This window comes from Anolis carolinensis, unplaced genomic scaffold, assembly GCF_035594765.1.
Source record: "Anolis carolinensis isolate JA03-04 unplaced genomic scaffold, rAnoCar3.1.pri scaffold_9, whole genome shotgun sequence".
Classification (NCBI taxonomy): domain Eukaryota; kingdom Metazoa; phylum Chordata; class Lepidosauria; order Squamata; family Dactyloidae; genus Anolis; species Anolis carolinensis.
In genome coordinates this window covers 29,264,317-29,287,794 of record NW_026943820.1, presented here as the reverse complement: position 1 = coordinate 29,287,794, position 23,478 = coordinate 29,264,317, and the positions used below count along the sequence as shown (strand labels likewise).

General features: G+C 39.0%; 1 protein-coding gene across 1 annotated transcript in view; it reads right to left on the bottom strand.

The window, feature by feature from the left end:
- pepd (peptidase D) overlaps positions 1-23,478 on the bottom strand; it is a 115,406-nt gene that overhangs the window by 53,803 nt on the left and 38,125 nt on the right. The window contains exons 7-9 of the mRNA XM_062961528.1: positions 21,818-21,862; positions 14,080-14,155; positions 12,803-12,849 (exon numbers count right to left, since the gene is read on the bottom strand). Coding sequence (XP_062817598.1) covers positions 12,803-12,849; positions 14,080-14,155; positions 21,818-21,862 — 168 coding nt within the window. The remainder of the gene's footprint in view (positions 1-12,802; positions 12,850-14,079; positions 14,156-21,817; positions 21,863-23,478) is intronic.

The following is a 23,478-nucleotide window of genomic DNA, read 5'->3' as shown; positions in this document are numbered from 1 at the left end:
TTTTGTTGTTTACTCCATGGCAATTATGCACATTACATTTTTATATATTTGGAAAAATGGGACTTTCATAGGTTCAGGGAGAGAGAATGAGCCAGTATTTGTGGGCATGAAAGAGAGAGAGAGATACTACGTTAAACACCTCTTGAACCCATTGCCAGAGCAACGGTCCCTCTCTGCCGGCAACCCGCGTGAAGGTATCGCAGGAGCGTAATTGGAAAAGCAATCACTTGAAGCAGCGCTTGAGGAAAGCACTCCACTCCCGGATGAGGGCCCTTCAAACAAAAAGGAGCCTCACTTCCCAGAAATTGCGGCGGATCACACTGGCCTTCTCAACGGGTCAGGCGAGAACATGACAACAAGAGAAGCCGGTCTCCTTGTTTTCCCAACTCTACGTGTCAAGGGTGTGGAGAAAAATGCGTGCACCCGATGGGAGTTCTCGCTTTTACATGGACGTTCCCTCGTGGCCAAGTATGACTGCATTGTGATGGCTTTCATGGCTGGAATCACTGGGTTGCTGTGAGTTTTCTGGATTGTGTGACCATATTCCAGCAGCATTCTCTCCTGACGTTTCGCCTGCACCTGTGGCTAATGGCATCCTCAGAGGTTCTATTAGAAGTGAAGCAAATAGGGTGTATATGGAATAAATATATCACTACTGACCGAGAGGTCATGAGTTCGAGGCCAGCCCAGGTCGGAGTGAGCTCCCAACCATTAATAGTCTAGCTTGCTGTTGACTTAAGCAGCCCGAAAGACAGTTGCATCTGTCGAGTAGGAAATTTAGGCACTGCTTTATGTGGGGAGCCTAATTTAACTGATATACGACACCATAAAACCTTCCAGCAGGGTGCGGAAGTATGAGGAAGTACTCCATCAAGGATTCAGTGTCACAAGTGAGGGTACACTCCATTCCGGCAACAGGGATGTGGCAATTTGTCACATTTTAATAGCCCGTAGTTTTTTGCTGGTAGCTGCCTGGGGGAATCCTAGATACTCTACAGATATATAAACTGTCAGGGAATTGCAGACCCCGACCTGATGGATGAGCTAGGTCCCACCTCTGCTCACCCTGTTAGACCACTCTGCAAACAGCAAAAGTGGCACTGACCAAGAACAACAACTTCGCTGATTTGTATCTGCTGAAACTCAGTGGCTGAAGGCTTTATTTTCAATATTTACAAAGCTAACTGTCCAAAGCTATCCGGACACATGATCAAACATGGAACACGTTTGTCTCTCACAAAGTCCGTTCTCTCTGTGCGCAGAAGCACCTCCCTTTGCATTCCAGTCTGTGATGCATCTTCCTGTCAAGTAGCACACATGGAAGTCTCTGTCTATTTACCCTTCCAGCAATCAATCAAGGGGTGCTGCAATTAACCTCTGCACTGCTGGAATGCTTGCTTGAATGAATGCATACAATTCCATAGCAACAATAGATCAACCATTTCACTCCATAACAACAAAAACACTAAAATAAACCTCACTTACTTAGTTTCCAATAGACCCCTCAACCTCTGAAGATGCCTGCCATAGTTGTGGGCGAAACTTCAGGAGAGAATGCTTCTAGAATACGGCCAGACAGCCCAGAAAGCACACAGCAACCCAGTGATTCTGGCCATGAACGCCTTCGACAACACAATCAAGTGCAAGTTTAAATCTCCCAAATAGAGGGTGCCTCCAGGCAACAACAGCTAGGCTACCTCTATGCTGATACCCTCACTGATTGACTCTGCAGCTTCATGCAAGTGAATACAATATACTCTTTAGTAAAGGTAAAGGTTTGAGTCTAGACGTGCCTGACTCTGGGGGTTGGTGCTCATCTCCATTTCTAAGCTGAAGAGCCGGCGTTGTCCATAGACACCTCCAAGGTCATGTGGCCAAGGGCATGGCTGCATGGAGCGCCATTCATTTCCCACCAGAGCAGTACCTATTGATCTACTCACATTTGCATGTCCGTAGACACCTCCAAAGTCATGTCACCACTGGCATGAGTGCATGGAGCGTTACCTTCCCGCCGGAGCAGTACCTATTGATCTACTCACATTTGCACGTTTTAAACTGCTAAGTTGGCAGGAGCTGGGGCTAACTGTGGGAGCTCACCCCACTCCCTGGATTCGAACCGCTGACATTTCGGTCAGCAAGTTCAGCAGCTCAGCGGTTAAAATATAGTTACAACTATTATAAAGTTTTATTTTTGAATTGTTTTGGATATTTGACATCCTGAAAAAAAGTTTTTAAAAAGGCTCAACAAAAGGCTCACATTAGCTCAGTTTCCCCAAGTATCGGAAAGCAAGCAAGCAGTAACTTCAATCTTCCAAACTTTATTTTTATTTTTTAAAAACAAAACTCCCTCTTTTTTTGACAAGGACGACTGCTTTTGTTCCCTCTCAACCAGCTTATCTTTCCTTTGGAGAAAAGCCGCCGGAGGAGAGATAAATAAAACGAAATAAAGATATTGACCACGAAGCGAGAAGAGGGGAAAAAAGAAAGAAAGAAAGAAGTGCTCTCGACAGCTTTAAGTGAATTGGATCAGACCCAACGAGGAGAAAAGCAGCTTTTCTCCCGCGAACCTGTCAAAGCGAGAAGGGATTTGGTTGCCATTGTTTCCGAAACAGGTGGCAGCTCCTTTTCGCTCCGATTTGCTCCTATTTTCCGCTCGGAGCCCAAAGAAGAAGAAAGATGTAGGTCAAAGCATCACAGAAGAGAGAGAAAAAGAAAGAGAAAAGAAGAAGAAGAAGAAGGTCACGTTTACTTCTCCCTTCTTTGACCTGGAAATGTGGAGATCCGGGGGCAAAAAAATTGAAAAATATTCGGGAGGAGTGAGAATAAAAAATTGATTTGACAGTTTTTCTTTCAGGTAAAGGTAAAGGTTTTCCCCAGACCTTAAGTGCTCATCTCCATTTCTAAGCCAAAGAGCCGGCGTTGTCCATAGACACCTCCAAAGTCATGTGGCCATTGGCATGACTACATGGAGAGACATTACATTCCCGGTGGAGCAGTACCTATTGATCTACTCATATTTGCATGTCCGTAGACACCTCCAAGGTCATGTAGCCAATGGCATGACTGCGTGGAGTGTCATTACGCCAGAGCAGTACCTATTGATCTACTCACATTTCCATGTCCATAGACACCTCCAAGGTCATGTGGCCAATGGCATGACTGCGTGGAGTGTCATTACCTTCCCGCCGGAGCAGTACCTATTGATCTACTCACATTTCCATGTCCATAGACACCTCCAAGGTCATGTGGCCAATAGCATGACTGTATGGAGTGTCATTACCTTCCCACTGGAGCAGTACCTATTGATCTACTCACATTTGCATGTCCGTAGACACCTCCAAGGTCATGTGGCCAATGGCATGACTGCGTGGAGTGTCATTACCTTTGCACAGGAGCAGTACCTATTGATCTACTCACATTTGCATGTCCATAGACACCTCCAAGGTCATGTGGCCAATGGCATGACTGCGTGGAGTGTCATTACCTTCCCGCTGGAGCAGTACCTATTGATCTACTCACATTTGCATGTCTGTAGACACCTCCAAAGTCATGTGGCCAATGGCATGACTGCATAGAGTGTCATTACCTTTGCGCCGGAGCAGTATCTATTGATCTACTCACATTTGCATGTTTTCGAACTGCTAGGTTGGCAGAAGCTGGGATTAACCCTGCTCTCTGTATTATATTTATTCTGTTTAACTTTGTTGTAATGTGTTTTTTGACAATTTGATGTTTTTTTATGTTCATGTTGGGAGCCACTTTAAGTACTCTCCCAAGAATTTAGGGACGTCCTGTGACAGCAACCACCGAGTTTCACAAGCAAGAGGTTGACAGATTGATTCAGGATGATTGTCGTATCCCTCAGAGAGAAATTTCAAGCATAATCGGCATTTCACAAGAACGTGTGGGTCACATTATTGCTTTGCTTGGCTGTCGGAAGATCTGTGCACGATGGGTCCTGCGAGACGGCGGTTGTGGAAACAGAGTGTCGACTTCTTCCGTGACGGCTTCAGAAAACTTGTTCATTGTTGGCAGAAATGTATCCAATTGTCTGGTGATGATGTGGAAAAGTGAATAGTGGTCGTTAAAGGGCACATTCTAAGGATTATTTCTGCGTTTGATTTATTTATTTATTTACATCACTTTTACCCCGCCTTTCTCCCCGAGGGGACTCAAAGTGGCTTACAATAAATAGGCAAAAGTTCAATGCCTAAAAACAATGTTAAAACAACAACTCATATGAAACAATCTACAAGACAACAATTCATATAAAACAGGTACCATTGCAAAATAAAATCACATTATATAAAATTTTAAGCATGTCCAAGATGAAAATCCATTCATCCAGAATCCTCAATAAATCTTCGTACAGGTCATGTAAAGTCCATGTTCTCGTTCATTAAAAGCTTGCGTGCACAACCATGTCTTTTAAGGCTTTATTTATTTATTAATTAAAATATTCCCATCCAAACCCAAGTAACGAAGGTGGAGGCGTTACTTTTCATTCAACCCTCGTAATGATAAATGTATATTCAAATGTATAATTATGTATATTTTTAATGTATATTCTTAATTTTATTGTAATTTTTAATCTTGATGGATTTTTAAATTTGATGAAAACTGTTTTTTGATGTGTATGTTTATATTTTAAGCCACCCTGAGTCCCCTAATGGGTGAGAAGGGCGGGGTAGAAGTGATGTAATAATAATAATAATAATAATAATAATAATAATAATAATAATAATAATAATAATAATTGCAAAATGCTATGATGCTATGAAAATTAGTATGTGCACCAGCAGGTGTGGAAAGGCTTCCTTAAAGAGAGAAGCCGGGGTTAAAAACGTGTTGCTGACACTTAGAATATTCAGTGCTTCTCTCTCTCTTTTTCTTCTTCTTTTTCCGAAGTCAAAGTCTCTCCGATAAAAAGAATAATTGCTCCCAGAGGGACCCATTCGAGGGTTGCGGGGCTCTTTCCCGGCCCTCGACTGCGACGACGGAGCCTTGGAGGAAATTCCCAGAAAAAGCCGAGCTTCAGCTTGTGGTGGAATCAAGGGGTCGGGCAGAACAGATTTCCCCCCACAAGCGAACCATTTGGGGAGAAGAAACCATCACAAATAAGGCGGAAATAAAAAATTAAGCATTTTTCTCATGCACGGTTCCGCAGGAGGAAAAGACTGGGCGCTTACTGCCCCGCGAGAAATAATTAATTACCTGGAATTATATTAGTTATGCGGAGTAGTTGCAAGTCGAATGTAAAGCAATAAACGCTCACGAAATCACGGCAACCGAGACCCACGCGAAGGACTGGGTTTAAGAATTGCATGCAAAAGCTTTTCTTCCTCCTTAAGACTAAATATTTATTCTTCTCTTCACCGTGGGTCCGCACTTGGTTAATTACCTAATTAGTGCCCTGCACTTTCTTTGCTATTGAGACCCTAAGCTGGGGCAAAACTCACGAATGTTAGAAAAAAGGATGGAAATAAAGCCATTAAATGTAAGCTAAATAAACAACCGCATTCACTCAAAAACAGTTTGAAAAAAATGAGTATAGTATTTAAATATATTTCCAGTGCAAAAATTATGAATAGCAGCATGCCAATCTAAACAAAGAGGTTTTTTTGTTTTGTTTTCCAGAGCCAGGAGAAAAGGAAAGGGACTGATCGAGCCTTCCACATGTTAGAAGCAGCCACCAAAAAGGCTCTGGGTGCATCTACACTTCAAGGTTAGTGCAGATTTGTATCATTTTAATGCCTATGGGAAACTTGGAGTCCATGGGACGCAGCCAGACGGATTTGCAATTCTACCTGCTCATCACGAAGCACAGAGATGAAGACATAAATACCTGCAGCATCCCCAAAGCAAACTTAAATGTAAGTTAAACTTATATATTAGGCATGTGCAAAACAATCGGATATTTCAGAAATCACGAAGCACAGAGACGAAGATATAAATACCTGTAGCATACCCAAAGCACACTTAAATGCAAGTGAAACTTGTATATTAGGCATGTACAAAACAATCGGATATTTCAGAAATCATGAAGCACAGAGATGAAGATATAAATACCTGCAGCATCCCCAAAGCACACTTAAATGCAAGTGAAATTTATATATTAGGCATGTGCAAAACAATCAGAAATTTTGGAAATCACGAAGCACAGAGACAAAGATATAAATACCTGCAGTGTCCCCAAAGCACACTTAAATGTAAGTGAAATTTATATATTAGGCATGTGCAAAACAATCGGATATTTCGGAAATCGGAAGTTTTGTAAATCGGAAGCCATATCCGAAGCATTTACATGGCCCATACCAAGTATTTTAGAATCAAAACGTACACCCCATACTTTTTTTGTTTTAGTTTTGTAAATCTCAGAAGGCTCCCAAAGTCAGTTTCATATTCAATGCAAGGCAAGGAAGCAAAGCCAAAGGCTGCCTTAGTGCCTTGTCATTCCTTTGTGAAATCAATGCAGTCTCGCCATTAGCAAGGGGCAAAAGATGGAGCAGTGCATTTTAGGAACAGCACAAAACTCTGGGAAATGTAGTTTTGGAAGGGAGGAGCCCAATATCAGAGAATTCAAAAGGCCCTGCATCAGTATCAGGATAGCGAAGAGACAGGATAGGTCTGTCCACCCTAAACATTTAAAAATTTGCCAAAAGTCCATGGAAGTCAACAACACACCTCCCTACTTTTTCCCCCATTTCCACCCTCCCTTTTTTTCTTTTTTTCTTTCCTCTTCTCTACTTTTTCCCTTCCCACCTGTTTGGCTCAAATAAGCCTTTTATCTTTTGCAAATATTATTTTCTATCAATACAAATTGCTGAAGAAAAAGGTTAAAAATGGCAGCCACAAAAACAAAGCTTCTGGAGTAGAACAACTACTTTCAAAGTAAGGACCACACAATTAAACAGGAAATAGCAATTTCAAACCAGGAAGAGAAAATGTTTCGAATTTTATGACATAGTGTAATGCTACTATGCTTGTCTTCCACTTCCTCGCTGTTGGTTAGGAGAAGTTTGCCACCTAATGACTGAAGATGGTATTGCAAGCTACAGATATTTTCCAAATTATCTAAAATTGATCTAGTCAGAAAACCAAATCACTTTGAAGTGCTGGTTACTTTATTATGCCTGCCAAATCACCCTCGTCGCCGTCATCATCATCAACACCATGACCTCCTTCTCCTCCAGTTGATCATATTTATTACATTATTATATAATCTCATGTGGCTCTTTCACGCCGGAAGCACACACAACAATGATGTTCCTTCTCTTGTTGAGAAGTTGCCTCCACTTTCTATTTCCCCAAACCCAACTGATAGGGAAGGTGTGGATTTCGATTTTCTTCCAGGCGTCACAACTACTTTGCTTGCGGTTCCTGCCAATTGTGTGAGGAAAGCGTGGAGAAAAGAGGTCAACTTGCACCTTTTTTTTTCTCATCTGCGAGGCAAAATGTGCTGCCAGAAAACTCCGGCGCCAGCAACACCCAAGAAAATAAATTTTCACTTCTTTTCCTCAAGGGAAAAAGTCTGAAAAAATTCAGCAACATAGGGAACAGACTTTTGGAACAAGGGCTTTTATTAGTTTCAGCTGAAATTTTTTCTTAGTAACTTTTTCTTAGTAACCATCTGTGAGTAGATTATGCTGTGAATGCATGGCCATTGTATTATATCTATCTATCTATCTATCTATCTATCTAGATATAAATGTTTTGTGCATAATTAGGACAGAGTTAACAACAAAACCACTGGTCCATATACCACCAAATTTGGCCACAATACATCATCACATCCAAGGTATGTCATTCACTCAAAAAACACAGTTTACCATCTCTCGTGATTCCATTATCATTGAGCTATGATGGTTAAAGTGGTGCCAAACTGCATCAGTTCTGCAGTGTGGATGTTCTCTGAGCCTTCATGACTAATCTCCAAAAATAAATAACGGAAAGGGAAGCCAGTTCTTGACATTGACAAAATTACGATCTGCCAACTGCAAAAGGCCACCCGACTGGGATCTGCACGCAGCATCCGAAAATACATCACACAGTCCTAGGCACTTGGGAAGTGTTCGACTTGTGATTTTGTGATACAAAATCCAGCATGTCTATCCTTGTTTACTGTGTCATACAATAATAGTAATAATTGTTGTGCCAGTTGTCAGCTCTAGTTTGTAGTGCAGTTTTCTTGTACTGATTCTTTGACTGCTGTTCTTTGAGGAGTCCAACATATCTATCTTGTTTTGTACGAAATCCATCATATCTATCTTGTTTGCTGTGTCATACAATATAATAATAATAATAATAATAATAATAATAATAATAATAATAATAATGAGGGTTGGAAGAGACCCTTTGGGCCATTGAGTCCAACCTCCTTCTGCCTTTGTGCACCAAAAGCACAAGCAAAGCACCCCTGACAGATGGCCTCCCCGCCTCAATGTTAATAATAATAATAATAATAATAATAATAATAATAATAGTAATAATTGTTGTGCCAGCTGTCAGCTCTAGTTTGTAGTGCAGTTTTCTTGTACTGATTCTTTGACTGCAGTTCTTTGAGGAGTCCAACATATCTATCTTGTTTTGTACGAAATCCATCATATCTATCTTGTTTGCTGTGTCATACAATATAATAATAATAATAATAATAATAATAATAATAATAATAATAATAAAGAGGGTTGGAAGAGACCCTTTGGGCCATTGAGTCCAACCTCCTTCTGTCTTTGTGCACCAAAAGCACAAGCAAAGCACCCCTGACAGATGGCCTCCCTGCCTCAATGTTAATAAATAATAATAATAATAATAGTAATAGTAATAATTGTTGTGCCAGCTGTCAGCTCTAGTTTGTAGTGCAGTTTTCTTGTACTGATTCTTTGACTGCAGTTCTTTGAGGAGTCCAACATATCTATCTTGTTTTGTACGAAATCCATCATATCTATCTTGTTTGCTGTGTCATACAATATAATAATAATAATAATAATAATGATAATAAAAATAAAGAGGCTTGGAAGAGACCCCTTGGGCCATTTTAGTCCAACCCTCTTCTGTCTTTGTGCATCAAAAGCACAAGCAAAGCATCCCTGACAGATGGCCTCCCAGCCTCAACGTTGTTGTTAATAATAATAATAATAATAATAATAATAATAATAATAATAATAATAATAGAGGAGAACCCTTGGGTCATTTAGTCCAACCCCCTTCTGCCTTTGTGCCATGGGGGCCGGATAAATGGCTTTGATGGGCCACATCCGGCCCCCGAGCCTTAGTTTGGGGACCCCTGCTCAAGGGCAATGAACGAGTTGCAAGACAGAAAGCCGCCAATGACGAGAGAGTCAGGAAGATCGCTTCCAATTCCTCGCTCGTCTCATTGTCGGATGTGTGCAATCTCCGTTGTTGCCCTTGGGAGGAAAGGCAACGTCCAGATAAAGAAAGCGGTGTGAGCCGTAATCCGTAAGAGAGCTCCGCAGATAGAGAAAAGTAACACCGACAGTTCTGCGACGGCGACGGCCACTCAATCTGATATCGGAAATGGGGAAAACGGAGGCGGGAGACAAGGAATCGAGATCTGACTTCTCCGAAGAAGGCTGGAAATGCCGCCGCGGAGGAGCAGACGCGGCGAATATCAAAAAAGCACCGAGGGAAACAAGGCGGAGAGGGCTCGCTCAATGCCCGCACCACTTTCAAAAACACGTCCCCTTTTTCATCCCACTTAGGATATCGATTGTTCAAAAGGCCGGGATGGGAACTTGCCCTGGAAGCAGGAGAAGGCAAAGGGATTACATATAAAAGGATTAAAGAACGATAGCAGCAGGCCATCCGAGGAGAGGAACCAATGCCTTCAAGGGCAGAGGAGAATGTGCCGAAACGCTCGTATTCAAAGGGATTGGAGGTGGCATTCAAAGCTCTCCAATATCTATATATATAAAAGGGTAATGGCGTTTCGGCCTAGGACAAAGCAACAAAACTACACATCCCAGAAACACTAAACTTGGCAGCACAACCCCTCATCCATGCCTCTACGTTCATACAATAAACAGCTCCAGCTACTCCAGAAAACGGCCAGGCTTTGAGACTGCAAGGCTATTCACTGCTATTCCACCTGGCCAACAAAGGATTCCCATAAGCCACAGCAATGTGTGGCCGGGCAAAGCTAGTATAGAAAAATAAAGTCCTAATTAGAGGGAGAGGAATAATTGTTTTTATCCAGTTGCTGCCAGTTAGAGGGCTAAGCTCTGCCCACTTGGTCTCCTAGCAACCCACTCAGCCCAGGGGACAGGCAGAGTTAGGCCTCACTTAGGCCTCTTCCACACTGCCTATAAAATACAGATTATCTGATTTTAACTGGATTATATGGCAGTGTAGACTCAAGGCCCTTCTACACAGCTATATAACCCATTTATAATCTTATATTATCTGCTTTGAACTGGATTATCTTGACTCCACACTGCCATATAATCCACTTCAGTGTGCAGTCGGACACAACTGGGCTTAATGTCAGGAGAAAACCTTTACCCTTTACTTTAACTACCACCAATTCCTCAATACTTTATTTCCCAGACCACCAAACTTCGCCACAGCAACACGTGGCCGGACACAGCTAGTACCATATATTAGGCATGCACGTTAAAATGGGTTTAACCGAGACTCTACTGTACTTACAAAACTATGGGGCACTGGTGCTTTGTTTCCAAAGTTTCTAAAGTGAAAATTTGGGAACTCTAACGACATTTAGGAGCCACTGCCATATAGTCCAGATTATCTGCTTTGAACTTCTTTACAAACTGCTTTATATAGCAGTGTAGGCCAATATAATCCAGTTCAAAGCAGATCGGAGCCAAGGTGGCATAGCAGGATAAACCACTCAGCGGCTGAACTTGCTGACCAAAAGGTCGGCAGTTCAAATCCGGGGAGCAGAGTGAGCTCCCGCTGTCAGCCCCAGCTTCTGCCAACCTAGCAGTTTGAAAACATGCAAATGTGAGTAGATCAATAGGTACCGCTCCAGTGGGAAAGTAACATTGGCACGCCATACAGTCACACAAGTGGCTACATGACCTTGGAGGTGACTACGGACATGCAAATGTGAGTAGATCAATAGGTACTGCTCCGGCGGGAAGCTAACAGTGCTCCATGCAGCCATGACAGTGGCCACATGACCTTGGAGGTGTCTATGAACAACGCCGGCTCTTCAGCTTAGAAATGGAGATGAGCCCTAACTCTCAGAGTTAGATATGACTGGACTTAATGTCAGGGGAAAACCTTTACCTTAGATAGATAGATAGATAGATAGATAGATATATTTCACATATATAAGTGCTGGACATATACAGTAGAATATAGATGAAATGACCTTCAGGCTCTGCGCATAAGTGATACATGAAACACAAATTAAATTTGTGTTTGGAGTTGGATCCCATCTTCAAGATATCCCATTATAATATAATAAAATAATAATAAAACTTTATTTATATACCGCCCTATCACAAACATTACATAGCAACATAATAACACACGATTAAGCAAAGTAAAATAATACAATCATAGCAATAAATCACACTTACATGACCAGATCAAGGGGACGGGAACCATAAACCCAATATATTAAAAAGTATCATTTTAGGCTAGAGAAATCTTGTGCAATATATTCAGACCCAGATATGTGGTGGAACTGTATAAAAGCAAGGAAATACTGGAAAGCAATCCACGACACTATCCAGAAAATCCTACAAGAACGAACAAATTTTGAACCAGAATAACTTTTGATAGGAATTATATAAAGTTACTAGCTGTGCCCGGCCACGCGTTGCTGTGGCAAAGTGGTGGTGGTATTGGTTAAAAATTGTTGTGTAATTTTTATTTGACGTTATTTGCAATTTTTTTAAATTTTATTGTAAGTTATCTTTTTATTTATTATATTTTATTATTTTCTTGTATTATTTTTAGTTATTTTCTGTTATTATAGTATTTTATTGTATTAATTTTTAGTGTTTTTTATTATTTTTTATTGGGTTGCTAGGAGACCAAGTTGGAGGAGCTTAGCCTTCTAACTGGCAGCAATTGGATAAAAGCAATTATTCCTCTCTCTCTAATTAAGACTTTATTTTTCTTTTCTTTTTGTTGTATCAACCTAGAGGCGTGGATGATGGGTTGTGTTGTCAAATTTCGAGGTTGGGGGGCCTGTACTTTTGTTGTTTTGTGGGTCGCCGTGATGCCATCACTCTTTTATATATATAGATTATTATATTCGAGAAAGATACATCTACATATACATATATTTTCTACAATTATCCAACGTTTATTCTTATTCTTTTCTTTTTTATGTACATCCAAAACTATAAATAATTTTTTTTAAAAAACCAATAAAAAAGAAAGGCGCCACTTCAATTATCGAACAGGGGAAAAAACAACAACAACAACAACAAAACAGCACAGCAAACAGAAATTGAAACCCATAAAGCGAGCGGGCGACACTTGCCGCAGCCGAGTTCTAATGGAATCGTCCCAGCCTTTTACGGCTTCCATAAATACTCATCCACGCAACAGGCACAAGCGTAATATTCGCAGCCGTAAAAGCTGCTTTATTGGGCGCCATCAAGCAATCGTAATGGCTATTAGGTATAGTTTCTGTAAATTACACAAAAGGTGACGGAAAGAGTTCGATATCGCTCGAAAGCCACACCTAAAAGCAATTGTCATTTCATAATTTGGAGGAAACTGATAATAAAACAATATGCCCAACACAACCCCGGAACGAGCGCCACGGAACGGCTAGTCAATCAGGGTCGTAAATGTCACTTACCTTTCCAGCTCGTATTCCTTCATTCCCACTTTGACGGCTTTCATGACCTGTTGTGTCACAAACATGATGTACAAGTTAATAATATGCTTAATGAATTTAAAAATGTGCCGTGGCATTGGTTGGAGTTGACACGACTAGATACAGATTGTGCATCAAGGAGGTGCATTGTGCTTCTTCGACCAAATATACAGGACAATGGAGAATCCTAACAACAACACTACGTAAACAACGTTTGAATTTTGTTCTGCTCCTGGTTTGGAAGTGTTATTTCCTGTATGATTGCGCAGTGCTTGCTTTGAAAGTAGTTGATCTACTCAAGAAACTTTGTTTCTGTGGCAGCCACAAAGTCGTTTGAAACTCGATGAGCTGTCCACAGTGCAGAATCCAATCCTTATACTGGAGCAGATTACATTATGTGACAAAATTTGAAAAATAAAATTCTGTTCCTGGCTCACATCGGATGTAATGGGGAGGCACTCCTCTCCCAGACTCAGCTTAGGGTCCCAGAGTAAGTATCGTTTATATATATATAATAATAAGCACCCATTGGCTCACATCAGATGTAATGGGGAGGCACTCCTCTCCCAGGCTCAGCTTAGGGTTCCAGCGTAGGTATCGTCATTTTATATATATAATTATTAGCACCCATTGGCTCACATCAGATGTAATGGGGAGGCACTCCTCTCCCAGACTCAGCTTAGGGTTCCAGAGTAGGTATCGTTATTATATATATATATATATATATATATAAAATAATTAGCACCCATTGGCTCACATCAGATGTAATGGGGAGGCACTCCTCTCCCAGGCTCAGCTTAGGGTCCCAGAGTAGGTATTGTTGTTATTATATATATAAAAATATATAATAATTATTATTATTAGCACCCATTGGTTCACATCAGCTGTAATGGGAAAGCAGTCCTCTGTCAGTCCCTGCTTATTGTTATGAGGCTGAAACGAAAGGAAATCAAAGCAAGCACGACAACTGTGCGACTTTCATTTTCGTCTCACCTCTCGTTTCTTACAAAATTGTCGTCCTTTGTAGATAAATGGTTGAAACGAAACGATAGAACAAAGGAAAAAAAAATTGCTCACATTTCTACACAGGTAACACAGGCTGAACTACAACAATAATGATGGTGATCATCGTCAACCTTATTGGTGCCTTGGAGAAGTCCTGTCAAGTTCAAGACCGAAACCGGAGCAGAACTGGCACATGGCATTGCCAACTTTCTTGTCAACAACCAAAAAACCCTTCTCTGCAAGAGATCCATTACCTCTTTATGGGCTTCGCTGGAAATTTTATTGGTGTAGCGGAGGACTTCCAGCTCCATGTCTGTCTTGATCACGCGGCTTCAAAGGGAGAAAGAAAACGGGAATCCGGGTTAGCCAGTCGAAAGAGTGCAAAGAAGAACCTCATTGGCAAACCCATTTACAGGACTGTGGCCAAGGAATGGAGCCAGGAAATAAAATGCTTTTGCTTGGCATCCACTTGTCCAAGGAGGATCCGCTTCCATGACTCCATAGCATTCATTTAAAGCCGTCTCAAGTCATGAATTTGTTCTACACTGAATTGGTAAAAGTGCTTTCACAGTTCGGACTAAAAGCAGGAGCGGATTCACCATCCCACAGACATGAGTGGATAGGACAGGGGCATTTTAAACATCTTACACCTTCGTTGAACCAGATTTTTCCTGATCCCTGGACTGAGGGTTGGACTGAATGACCCTTGAGATACCCTCTCAATTCTTTGATGATAATAATAATAATAATAATAATAATAATAATAATAATAATGTCTTCCTTTATGGCAGAAGGGGGTTGGACTGGATGGCTCTTGGGGTTCCCTTCCAACTCTTTGAGTCTAATAATAACAACAGTAATAATAGTAATTCTATCTTCCTTTATTGCAGAAGAGAGTTGGACTAGATGGCCTTGGGGTTCCCTTTCAACTCTTTGATGATGATGATGATGATGATGATGATGATGATGATGATGATGATGATGATATCTTCCCTTATGGCAGAAGGGGTTGGACTGGATGGCTCTTGGGATTCCATTCCAATGCTTTGAGTCTAATAATAATAATAATAATAATAATAATAATAATAATAATAATAATAAATCTATTTTCCATTATGGTAGAAGGGAGTTGGACTGGATGGCACTTGGGATTCCATTCCAATGCTTCGAGTCTAATAATAATAATAATAATAATAATAATAATAATAATAATAAATCTATTTTCCATTATGGTAGAAGGGAGTTGGACTGGATGGCTCTTGGGATTCCATTCCAATGCTTTGAGTCTAATAATAATAATAATAATAATAATAATAATAATAATAATAATAATAATAATAAATCTATTTTCCATTATGGTAGAAGGGAGTTGGACTGGATGGCACTTGGGATTCCCTTCCAATGCATTGAGTCTAATAATAATAATGATGATGATGATGAAATCTAGCATATATATCTCATTTGTGGTGTCGTACTGTGTCTTTGTGTCAATAATAACAACAACAATATTTCTATCTTTCTTTATGGAAGAAGGGAGTTGAGATTCCCTTCCAACGCATTGAGTCTTATTATTATTATTATTATTATTTTATTATGACACAGCAAACAAGATGGATATGCTGGGTTTCGTATCACAAAATCACAAGTCAAACACTTCCCAAGTGTCTAGGACTGTGTGATGTATTATTATTATTATTATTATTATTATTATTATTATTATTATTATTATTTTATTATGACACAGCAAACAAGATAGATATGCTGGATTTCATATCACAAAATCACAAGTCGAACACTTCCCAAGTGTCTAGGACTGTGTGATATATTATTATTATTATTATTATTATTATTATTATTATTATTATTATTATTTTATTATGACACAGCAAACAAGATAGATATGCTGGATTTCATATCACAAAATCACAAGTCGAACACTTCCCAAGTGTCTAGGACTGTGTGATATATTATTATTATTATTATTATTATTATTATTATTATTATTATTATTTTATTATGACACAACAAACAAGATGGATATGCTGGATTTCGTATCACAAAATCACAAGTCGAACACTTCCCAAGTGTCTAGGACTGTGTGATGTATTGTTGTTGTTATTATTATTATTATTATTTTATTATGACACAGCAAACAAGATAGATATGCTGGATTTCATATCACAAAATCACAAGTCGAACACTTCCCAAGTGTCTAGGACTGTGTGATGTATTATTATTATTATTATTATTATTATTATTATTATTATTATTATTATTTTATATGACACAGCAAACAAGATAGATATGCTGGATTTCATATCACAAAATCACAAGTTGAACGCTTCCCAAGTGTCTAGGACTGTGTGATATATTATTATTATTATTATTATTATTATTATTATTATTATTTTATTATGACACAGCAAGCAAGATAGACATGCTGGATTTCGTATCACAAAATCACAAGTCGAACACTTCCCAAGTATTGTTGTTGTTGTTGTTGTTGTTGTTGTTATTATTATTATTATTATTATTATTATTATTTCATCTTCCTTGATGGTAGAAGGGGTTGGACTAGATGCCCTTTGTGGGTCCCTTGGGTTGGCCAACACGTTCCCTCCGAGCAGCTGCCAAGCTTGTTGACGGAAGTCTACCTGTCCGTATCCAACCACAGACTTCTCTCTTGATGAATTGTTGTGTGAGTCTTAATATTATTCCGCCGCCCTCCCTTCCAGGAATAAAACATTATTTTTGAATGCGTCCCGGCCTCTTCGACACGGCGGCTCCCGGCCATTTCTCAAGCTCCCGAATTGGACGGAAACGGAATACAAATGCCTTCTTGCCGAGAGCCCCGGTCGGTCTCCGTTGGGTCACGTGGTGGGCGGCAGAAGACGGAGAGGCAGGGACAGCGGCCCCAGCGCATGGTTTTGGCTTTGAGCCCTGCTCGATTTATGAACCTCTGGATGAAAAGTTCAGCCTTAAAAAATAGAACCCGGAGTAGAAATGGAACTGGGAGAACTGAGAGGGCAGAAAGGGATGTGAATCAGGGAAAAAGTAGGGATGGCATCTTACTGCTACCACAGGCATGGGCAAACTTCGGCCCTCCTCCGGGTGTTTTGGACTTCAACTCCCACCATTCCTAACAGCCTGTATTTTATAGGCAGTGTGGAAGAGGCCTAAGTGAAACCTCAGCCATTGTGGCTGACGGGGATGCTAGGACACGAAGGGGGCGAGGCCTAAAGGGGGCGGGGCCTACCCTTCTGACTGGCAGCCAGGGGGAGAACGGCTCTTCCTCGTCCTTTGGACTTTATTTTTCTAGGGTTTTTTTATTGAAAGACATAGATTGGATGACTATGTCTTTTGTGGTTCAGTGGTTTTGATGTTTACTCCATCGGAAAAACACACATTACATTTTTATATATATACTAGCTGTGCCCGGCCACATGTTGCTGTGGCATAGTCTGGTGGTATGGGAAATAAATATTGAGTAATTAGTGGTAGTTAGTATATGTTATTTCCTAACGCTTGTGAATATACAATATTTCTGGTTATTCCTTTTTTTTGTCTGTTGGAGGCAATATGAATGCTGCAGTTAGCCAGAATGATTTGCATGCAATGGCCTTTCAGCTTCAAAGACTGGTTGCTTCCTCCTTGAAATTCCCCTGTTTTCAGATTGTTGTTCAGAGTGAACCCTGCCTGTCCCCTGGGCGCCATTGTGGCTGAGGGGGTTGCTATGACACAAAGTGGGTGTGGCCTAAAGGGGGCGGGGCCTACCCTTCTGACTGGCATCCAGGGGGAGAACGGCTCTTCCTCGTCCTTTGGACTTTATTTTTCTAGGGTTTTTTATTGAAAGACATATTTTGGATGACTATGTCTTTTGTGGCCAAATTTGGTGTGATTGGGTTCAGTGGTTTTGTTGTTTACTCCATGGGGAAAATGCACATTGCATACACTAGCTGTGCCCAGCCACGTGTTGCTGTGGCATAGTCTGGTGGTTAGGATACCTCTGGTTAGGAAGCAGCCTGGCTTTGAAGCTGCAAGGCTGTTCAGTGCTATTCAAGTTGATAAGCAATTGGTGGTTTTCTGTTATTTGGACTTTATTTTTCTAGATTTTTTTTTTATTGAAAGACATAGATTGGATGACTATGTCTTTTGTGGCCAAATTTGGTGTGATTGGGTTCAGTGGTTTTGTTGTTTACTCCATCGGAAAAATGCACATTCTATTTATATATATATATATATATATATATATATATATATATATATACATACTAGCTGTGCCCGGCCACGCGTTGCTGTGGTAAAGTGGTGGTGGTATCGGTTAAAAATTGTTGTGTAATTTTAATTTGACATTATTTGTAATTTTTTTATTAATTTTATTGTAAGTTATCTTTTTATTTATTATATTTTATTATTTTCTTGTATTATTTTTAGTTATTTTTTGTTATGATAGTATTTTATTGTATTAATTTTTTAGTGTTTTAAATTATTTTTTAGTGTTTTTTATTATTTTTTATTGGGTTGCTAGGAGACCAAGTTGGAGGAGCTCAGCCTTCTAACTGGCAGCAATTGGATAAAAGCAATTATTCCTCTCCCTCTAATTAGAACTTTATTTATCTTTTCTTTTTGTTGTATCAACCTAGAGGCGTGGATGATGGGTTGTGTTGTCAGATTTCGAGGTTGGGGGGCCTGTAGTTTTGTTGTTTTGTCCGCTGCCCTGATGCCATCACTCTTTTATATATAGAGATAATATTGTTTTCCATATGTATATTGCTTTATACTGTTTTTACACAATTTTGTGAGTCGCTTTGGGTCCCATTTTGGGAGAAAAGCAGGACACAAATAAAGATTTATTATTATTATTATATTACTACCCAAAAAGCTAAATATTGAAAATTTAGGGAAAAATTGATCGTGTTTTCCATTTGTCTGCCACACTCCTTCTCAAACAACAGGGATATTATTCCCGCGAATGAGGAAACGCCTACAATATCGGAGTGGAAAGCGGGATCCGATATCCGCGACAGCGAATCTCAGGCTCGGCTGACATTCAAGTGTAATTAAAGCCAACATCCATAGATTTCGCCGGCAGAACGCATTTAGAGTTAATGCTTTCAAAATGAATCCCAAAAGGAGGCAATAACAGCCTGACATTTATACAACGCTCCACTCGCTCCGCCAGGCGTTCAATTAATACTTCTCCGGGTGGTGTTAATTGGAACGGATGTGTTTGCGTTGGTGCCGAACACACAACAACGACCAGTGCGAACGGATTCGCCAGCAAATGAGTTCAATCTATTTTTCAGGGTCAGTTTATGGCTTTGTTTTGTTTTTCCGTCTCCTTTGGGACGCCATGCAAGGGCTTCCAAAGGACTTAGATTCGAACTCAGAGTCCAAATATCTCAATTTCCCTCTTTCCCAAAAAAGAAAGGGATTGTAGAGGGGAGAGGAAAACATTTGGGGATAGGCTCTAAATTAGAAATATTTAATGGGTTTTTAGTAAATGCATTTGGAGGGCCTTTCCGTGCAATTTAGGAGCAAACGTTCACAGAATCATAAAATAATCCAAGTTGGAAGAGACTCTGAATATATTTTAATGGATTTCAAGTGTGATTTTTATATTTATTTCTGATTTAATGTTTGCGTATTTGTATATTTTAAATTGCAGGCTGATGCTTTTATGTCAAGCCTCTTTGAGTCTTCTTTGGGAGAGATAAAGCGGGGAATAAATAAATATAATAATAATAATAATAATAATAATAGATACGTAGCCGCTTTGAGTTTCCTTTAGAAGAGATAAAGTGGAGCCTAAATAAATAAATAAATAAATACATTATTATTATTATTATTATTATTATTATTAATAATAATAATAATACAAAACCAATTTGAGTCTCCTTTAGGAGAGATAAAGTGGGGTATAAATACATATAATAGTAATAATAATAATAATAATAATAATAATAATAATAATAATAATAATATACATAGCTGCTTTGAGTCCCTTTGGGAGAGATAAAGTGGGGTATAAGTAAATATAATAATAATAATAATAATAATAATAATAATAATAACAACCATAATAATAATAATAATATATAGCCACTTTGAGTCTCCTGTGGGAGATATAAAGCAGGGTATAAATAAACATAATCGTAATAATAATGATGATAATAATAGTAGTAATAGTAATAATAGTAATAATAATAGATACATTGCCGCTTCGACTCTTCTTTGGGAAAGGTAAAGAGGGTTATAAATAAATATTATTATAATAAGGGTAATAATAATAATAATAGATACATAGCCGCTTCGAGTCTCCTTTGAGAGAGATAAAGCAGGGTATAAATAAATACAGTAAATTAATAATAATAATAATAATAATAATAATAATAATAATAATGATAATAATACGTAGCCGTTTTGAGTCTCCTTTGGGAGAGATAAAACAGAGTATAAATAAATAGAATAATAATAATAATAATAATAATAATAATAATAATAATAATACGTAGCCGCTTTGAGTCTCCTTTGGGAGAGATAAAGCAAAGTATAAATAAATATAATAATAATAATAATAATAATAATAATAATAATAATAATACGTAGCTGCTTCGAGTCTCCTTTGAGAGAGATAAAGCAGAGTATAAATAAATACAGTAAATTAATAATAATAATGATGATAATAATAATACGTAGCCCTTTTGAGTCTCCTTTGGAAGAGATAAAGCAAAGTATAAATCAATAGAATAATAATAATAATAATAATAATAATAATAATAATAATAATACATAGCCGCTTTGAGTCTCCTTTGGGAGAGATAAGCAGAGTATAAATAAAATAATAATAATAATAGTAATAATAGTAATAATAGTAATAATAATAATAATAATAATAATAATAATAATAATAGATACATAGTCGCTTTGAGTCTCCTTCAGAAGCGATAAGGTGGGGTATAAATAATAATAATAATAATAATAATAATAATAATAATAATAATACATAGCTGCTTTGAGTCTCAAAGATAAAGCAGAGTATAAATAAATAGAATAATAATAATAGTAATAGTAATAATAATAATAATAATAATAGATACATAGCTGCTTTGAGTCTTCTTCAGGAGAGATAAAGCGGGGAATAAATTAATAATGATATATATATATATATGTGTGTGTGTGTGTTTATATATATATATATATAATACAATATAATTTACAATAATATATAATAATTATAAGATATTATATATACATATAATATTATATTGTAATACGAGATAATACTAATAATACAATATAATAATATTAATTATATATTACATTTTACATGTAATATTACTAATAACATTACAATACATTGATACAGTACAATATAGTAATTTATTACCAGTATTGTGCTATGCTAATATAATATTGTATGTAAATTTAATTTGTAAGCCGCTCTGCGAAGGGCGGCATATAAATGTAGCAAATAAATAAATAAATGATGATGATGATGATGATGTTGCACTTAGTCCAAATAATAAAGTTGGAAGTTGCCACATGGGCCATATAGTCCTCGCCTTTGCCATGCAGGAAAAGCTTAAGTGGTTGATGGGAAAAGAAAGGAACGTGAGGCTGTGAGGAATTGTGGGAGTTGGAGTCCAAAACACCAGGTTTGGCCATGCCTATTAGAGAGGACATATGGCATCTGCAATATTTTTAATGGTAATAGCGATGAAGAATGAGACGTAATAACTATAATTGTGTGTATAATGATTTTCCCCTCCGTCCCTTCAACCCTCTGCTTCGCCGGCGACACAATTAGATGTTTAATCTGAGAGTTAATCTGCTACCAATGGCTCCTAATGGGATGCAGAATGCAAATGATAAACAACCACGACCCCTGCGCAGCGAATATCCTCTGCCCCAAAAACACTGCAATATCCGGGCCGTGTCTATAGCAACTCCTGCAAAGAAGCTGGAACGGAGAAAACCAAGACTTCTTACCATTCCGCGATCTCGGGGTGAAGGATTTTGTTGTTGACGTTAAATCTGCAGAACAAAACAAAACAGAGAAACAAACAAACAAAAATAACCAAGCGCTCCAGAAACTGCACTTTGCAGACGGATCGACATGTCTCGAACTCCAGACAAAGCTATGGCAAAGTCTGGCCTATTTCTTGCAAAACAGATCAATATTTCCAGTATTATTCTCATATTGATTTATTATATTTCAAGGAAAGTCTCAGGAAACACTTTTTCCACCCTGAAAGAAAGCAGATTACAAGAGCTGTCATCACAGACCCTTATGATACTGAAAATCATTGCCTTCTCCTGAAAAAAAGAATGTATAATATCACAAAAGATTATCACCTCACATGCTTCATAGGAAATTTGCTACAAAACAGGAGCTATTTTGTTGAGTTCCAGGGCCAGAGAAGCAGAAAAACGGCCTGTCTCAGGGGAGTGTGTTTGCTCCATCCATGTTCAACATTGACACTGTAATGAAGTACAAATTTTGGTTTACAGATGTTATGTTTAATTGTGTGTTTATGTTTTAAAAGGATAAGTATTACAGTTATTGCATCTCAGAACTCAGAGGCTGGTTGCCATGGAGAAGTAGGCGGAGCCAATTGCCGTTTAGTTGAAGAAATGCAGAGTTTAAAAAAGAAAGTCAGTCCGTGCTCTGATGAAGCACAGGGAAGATTGATTCCAGGTTGATGGGATCAAGGAGAGTCAATTGTTCATTTTGAGTCAGTTTTAAATAAGTTTGGTGACTTATTTAATGTAGTCTGTGTCCTGGAAACAGAGAATCTGTGATAGTCTGAGGCGGGATGGCCATCTGTCAGGAGGGTTTAAACTGTGCTTTATGGCAGAAGGGGGTTGGACTGGATGGCCTTTGGGGTCTCTTTCAACTCTAGTGTCAGAACTTGGAAATTCTCAAAATAAAAGCACGCTCACGAAAGGCAAATCCTTGGAAACAGTTTTATATTCCTTCTTTCCATAGGCTATACAAAGAGAGTTCTAACTAGTTCCTACCAAACGGGTTGTATATCATCTAACTGACCCACAACCCCTCCACATCCTGATATCTAGGACATCCCAAGTCCACTTGCACAACCAAACCTTGAGATGCTATTTCAAAGGTCTTGGGAATTGGTGTTGCATTCTTAGACGTGAATCGGATTTTGTTCCCTTTTCCCAGCACCGTTTCCGCTGCGAAATGTTCGTTTGTCTCATCCTAATGAAGCCAACGGCTGCAGGAACTCGGGCGGTCTTCGTCAGCGGGGCAGCGCACGGCTAATGAGATTCCCCTGCTTTGAACACAACGGAAATACTTTCCCCCCAATAGCAAGAATTTAAAGGCCATTTACGCCCTTGCCAGAAATAATAAGGAGGAAAAAGAGAAGCGCGGCTCGGCACAAAAGCAGCAAATGAGGATGCAAAAGCTAGTTAGGCATCAAATGGGTGCAAAACGGCACCGTTGGGAGACGAAGAGACTGGATTCAGCTCAAAGCATCTGAGCCAGCGATGAAAGGAAGCATCAAATATGAGAACGGGGCACGCGGTTGGATTATATTCCGGAATCAAGATCAAAAGCGCGAAAAGGATGAGTCTTTCTAGAGTTCACGGAGAGACGAGTCCAATCAGGAGAACGGGAAAGCGGG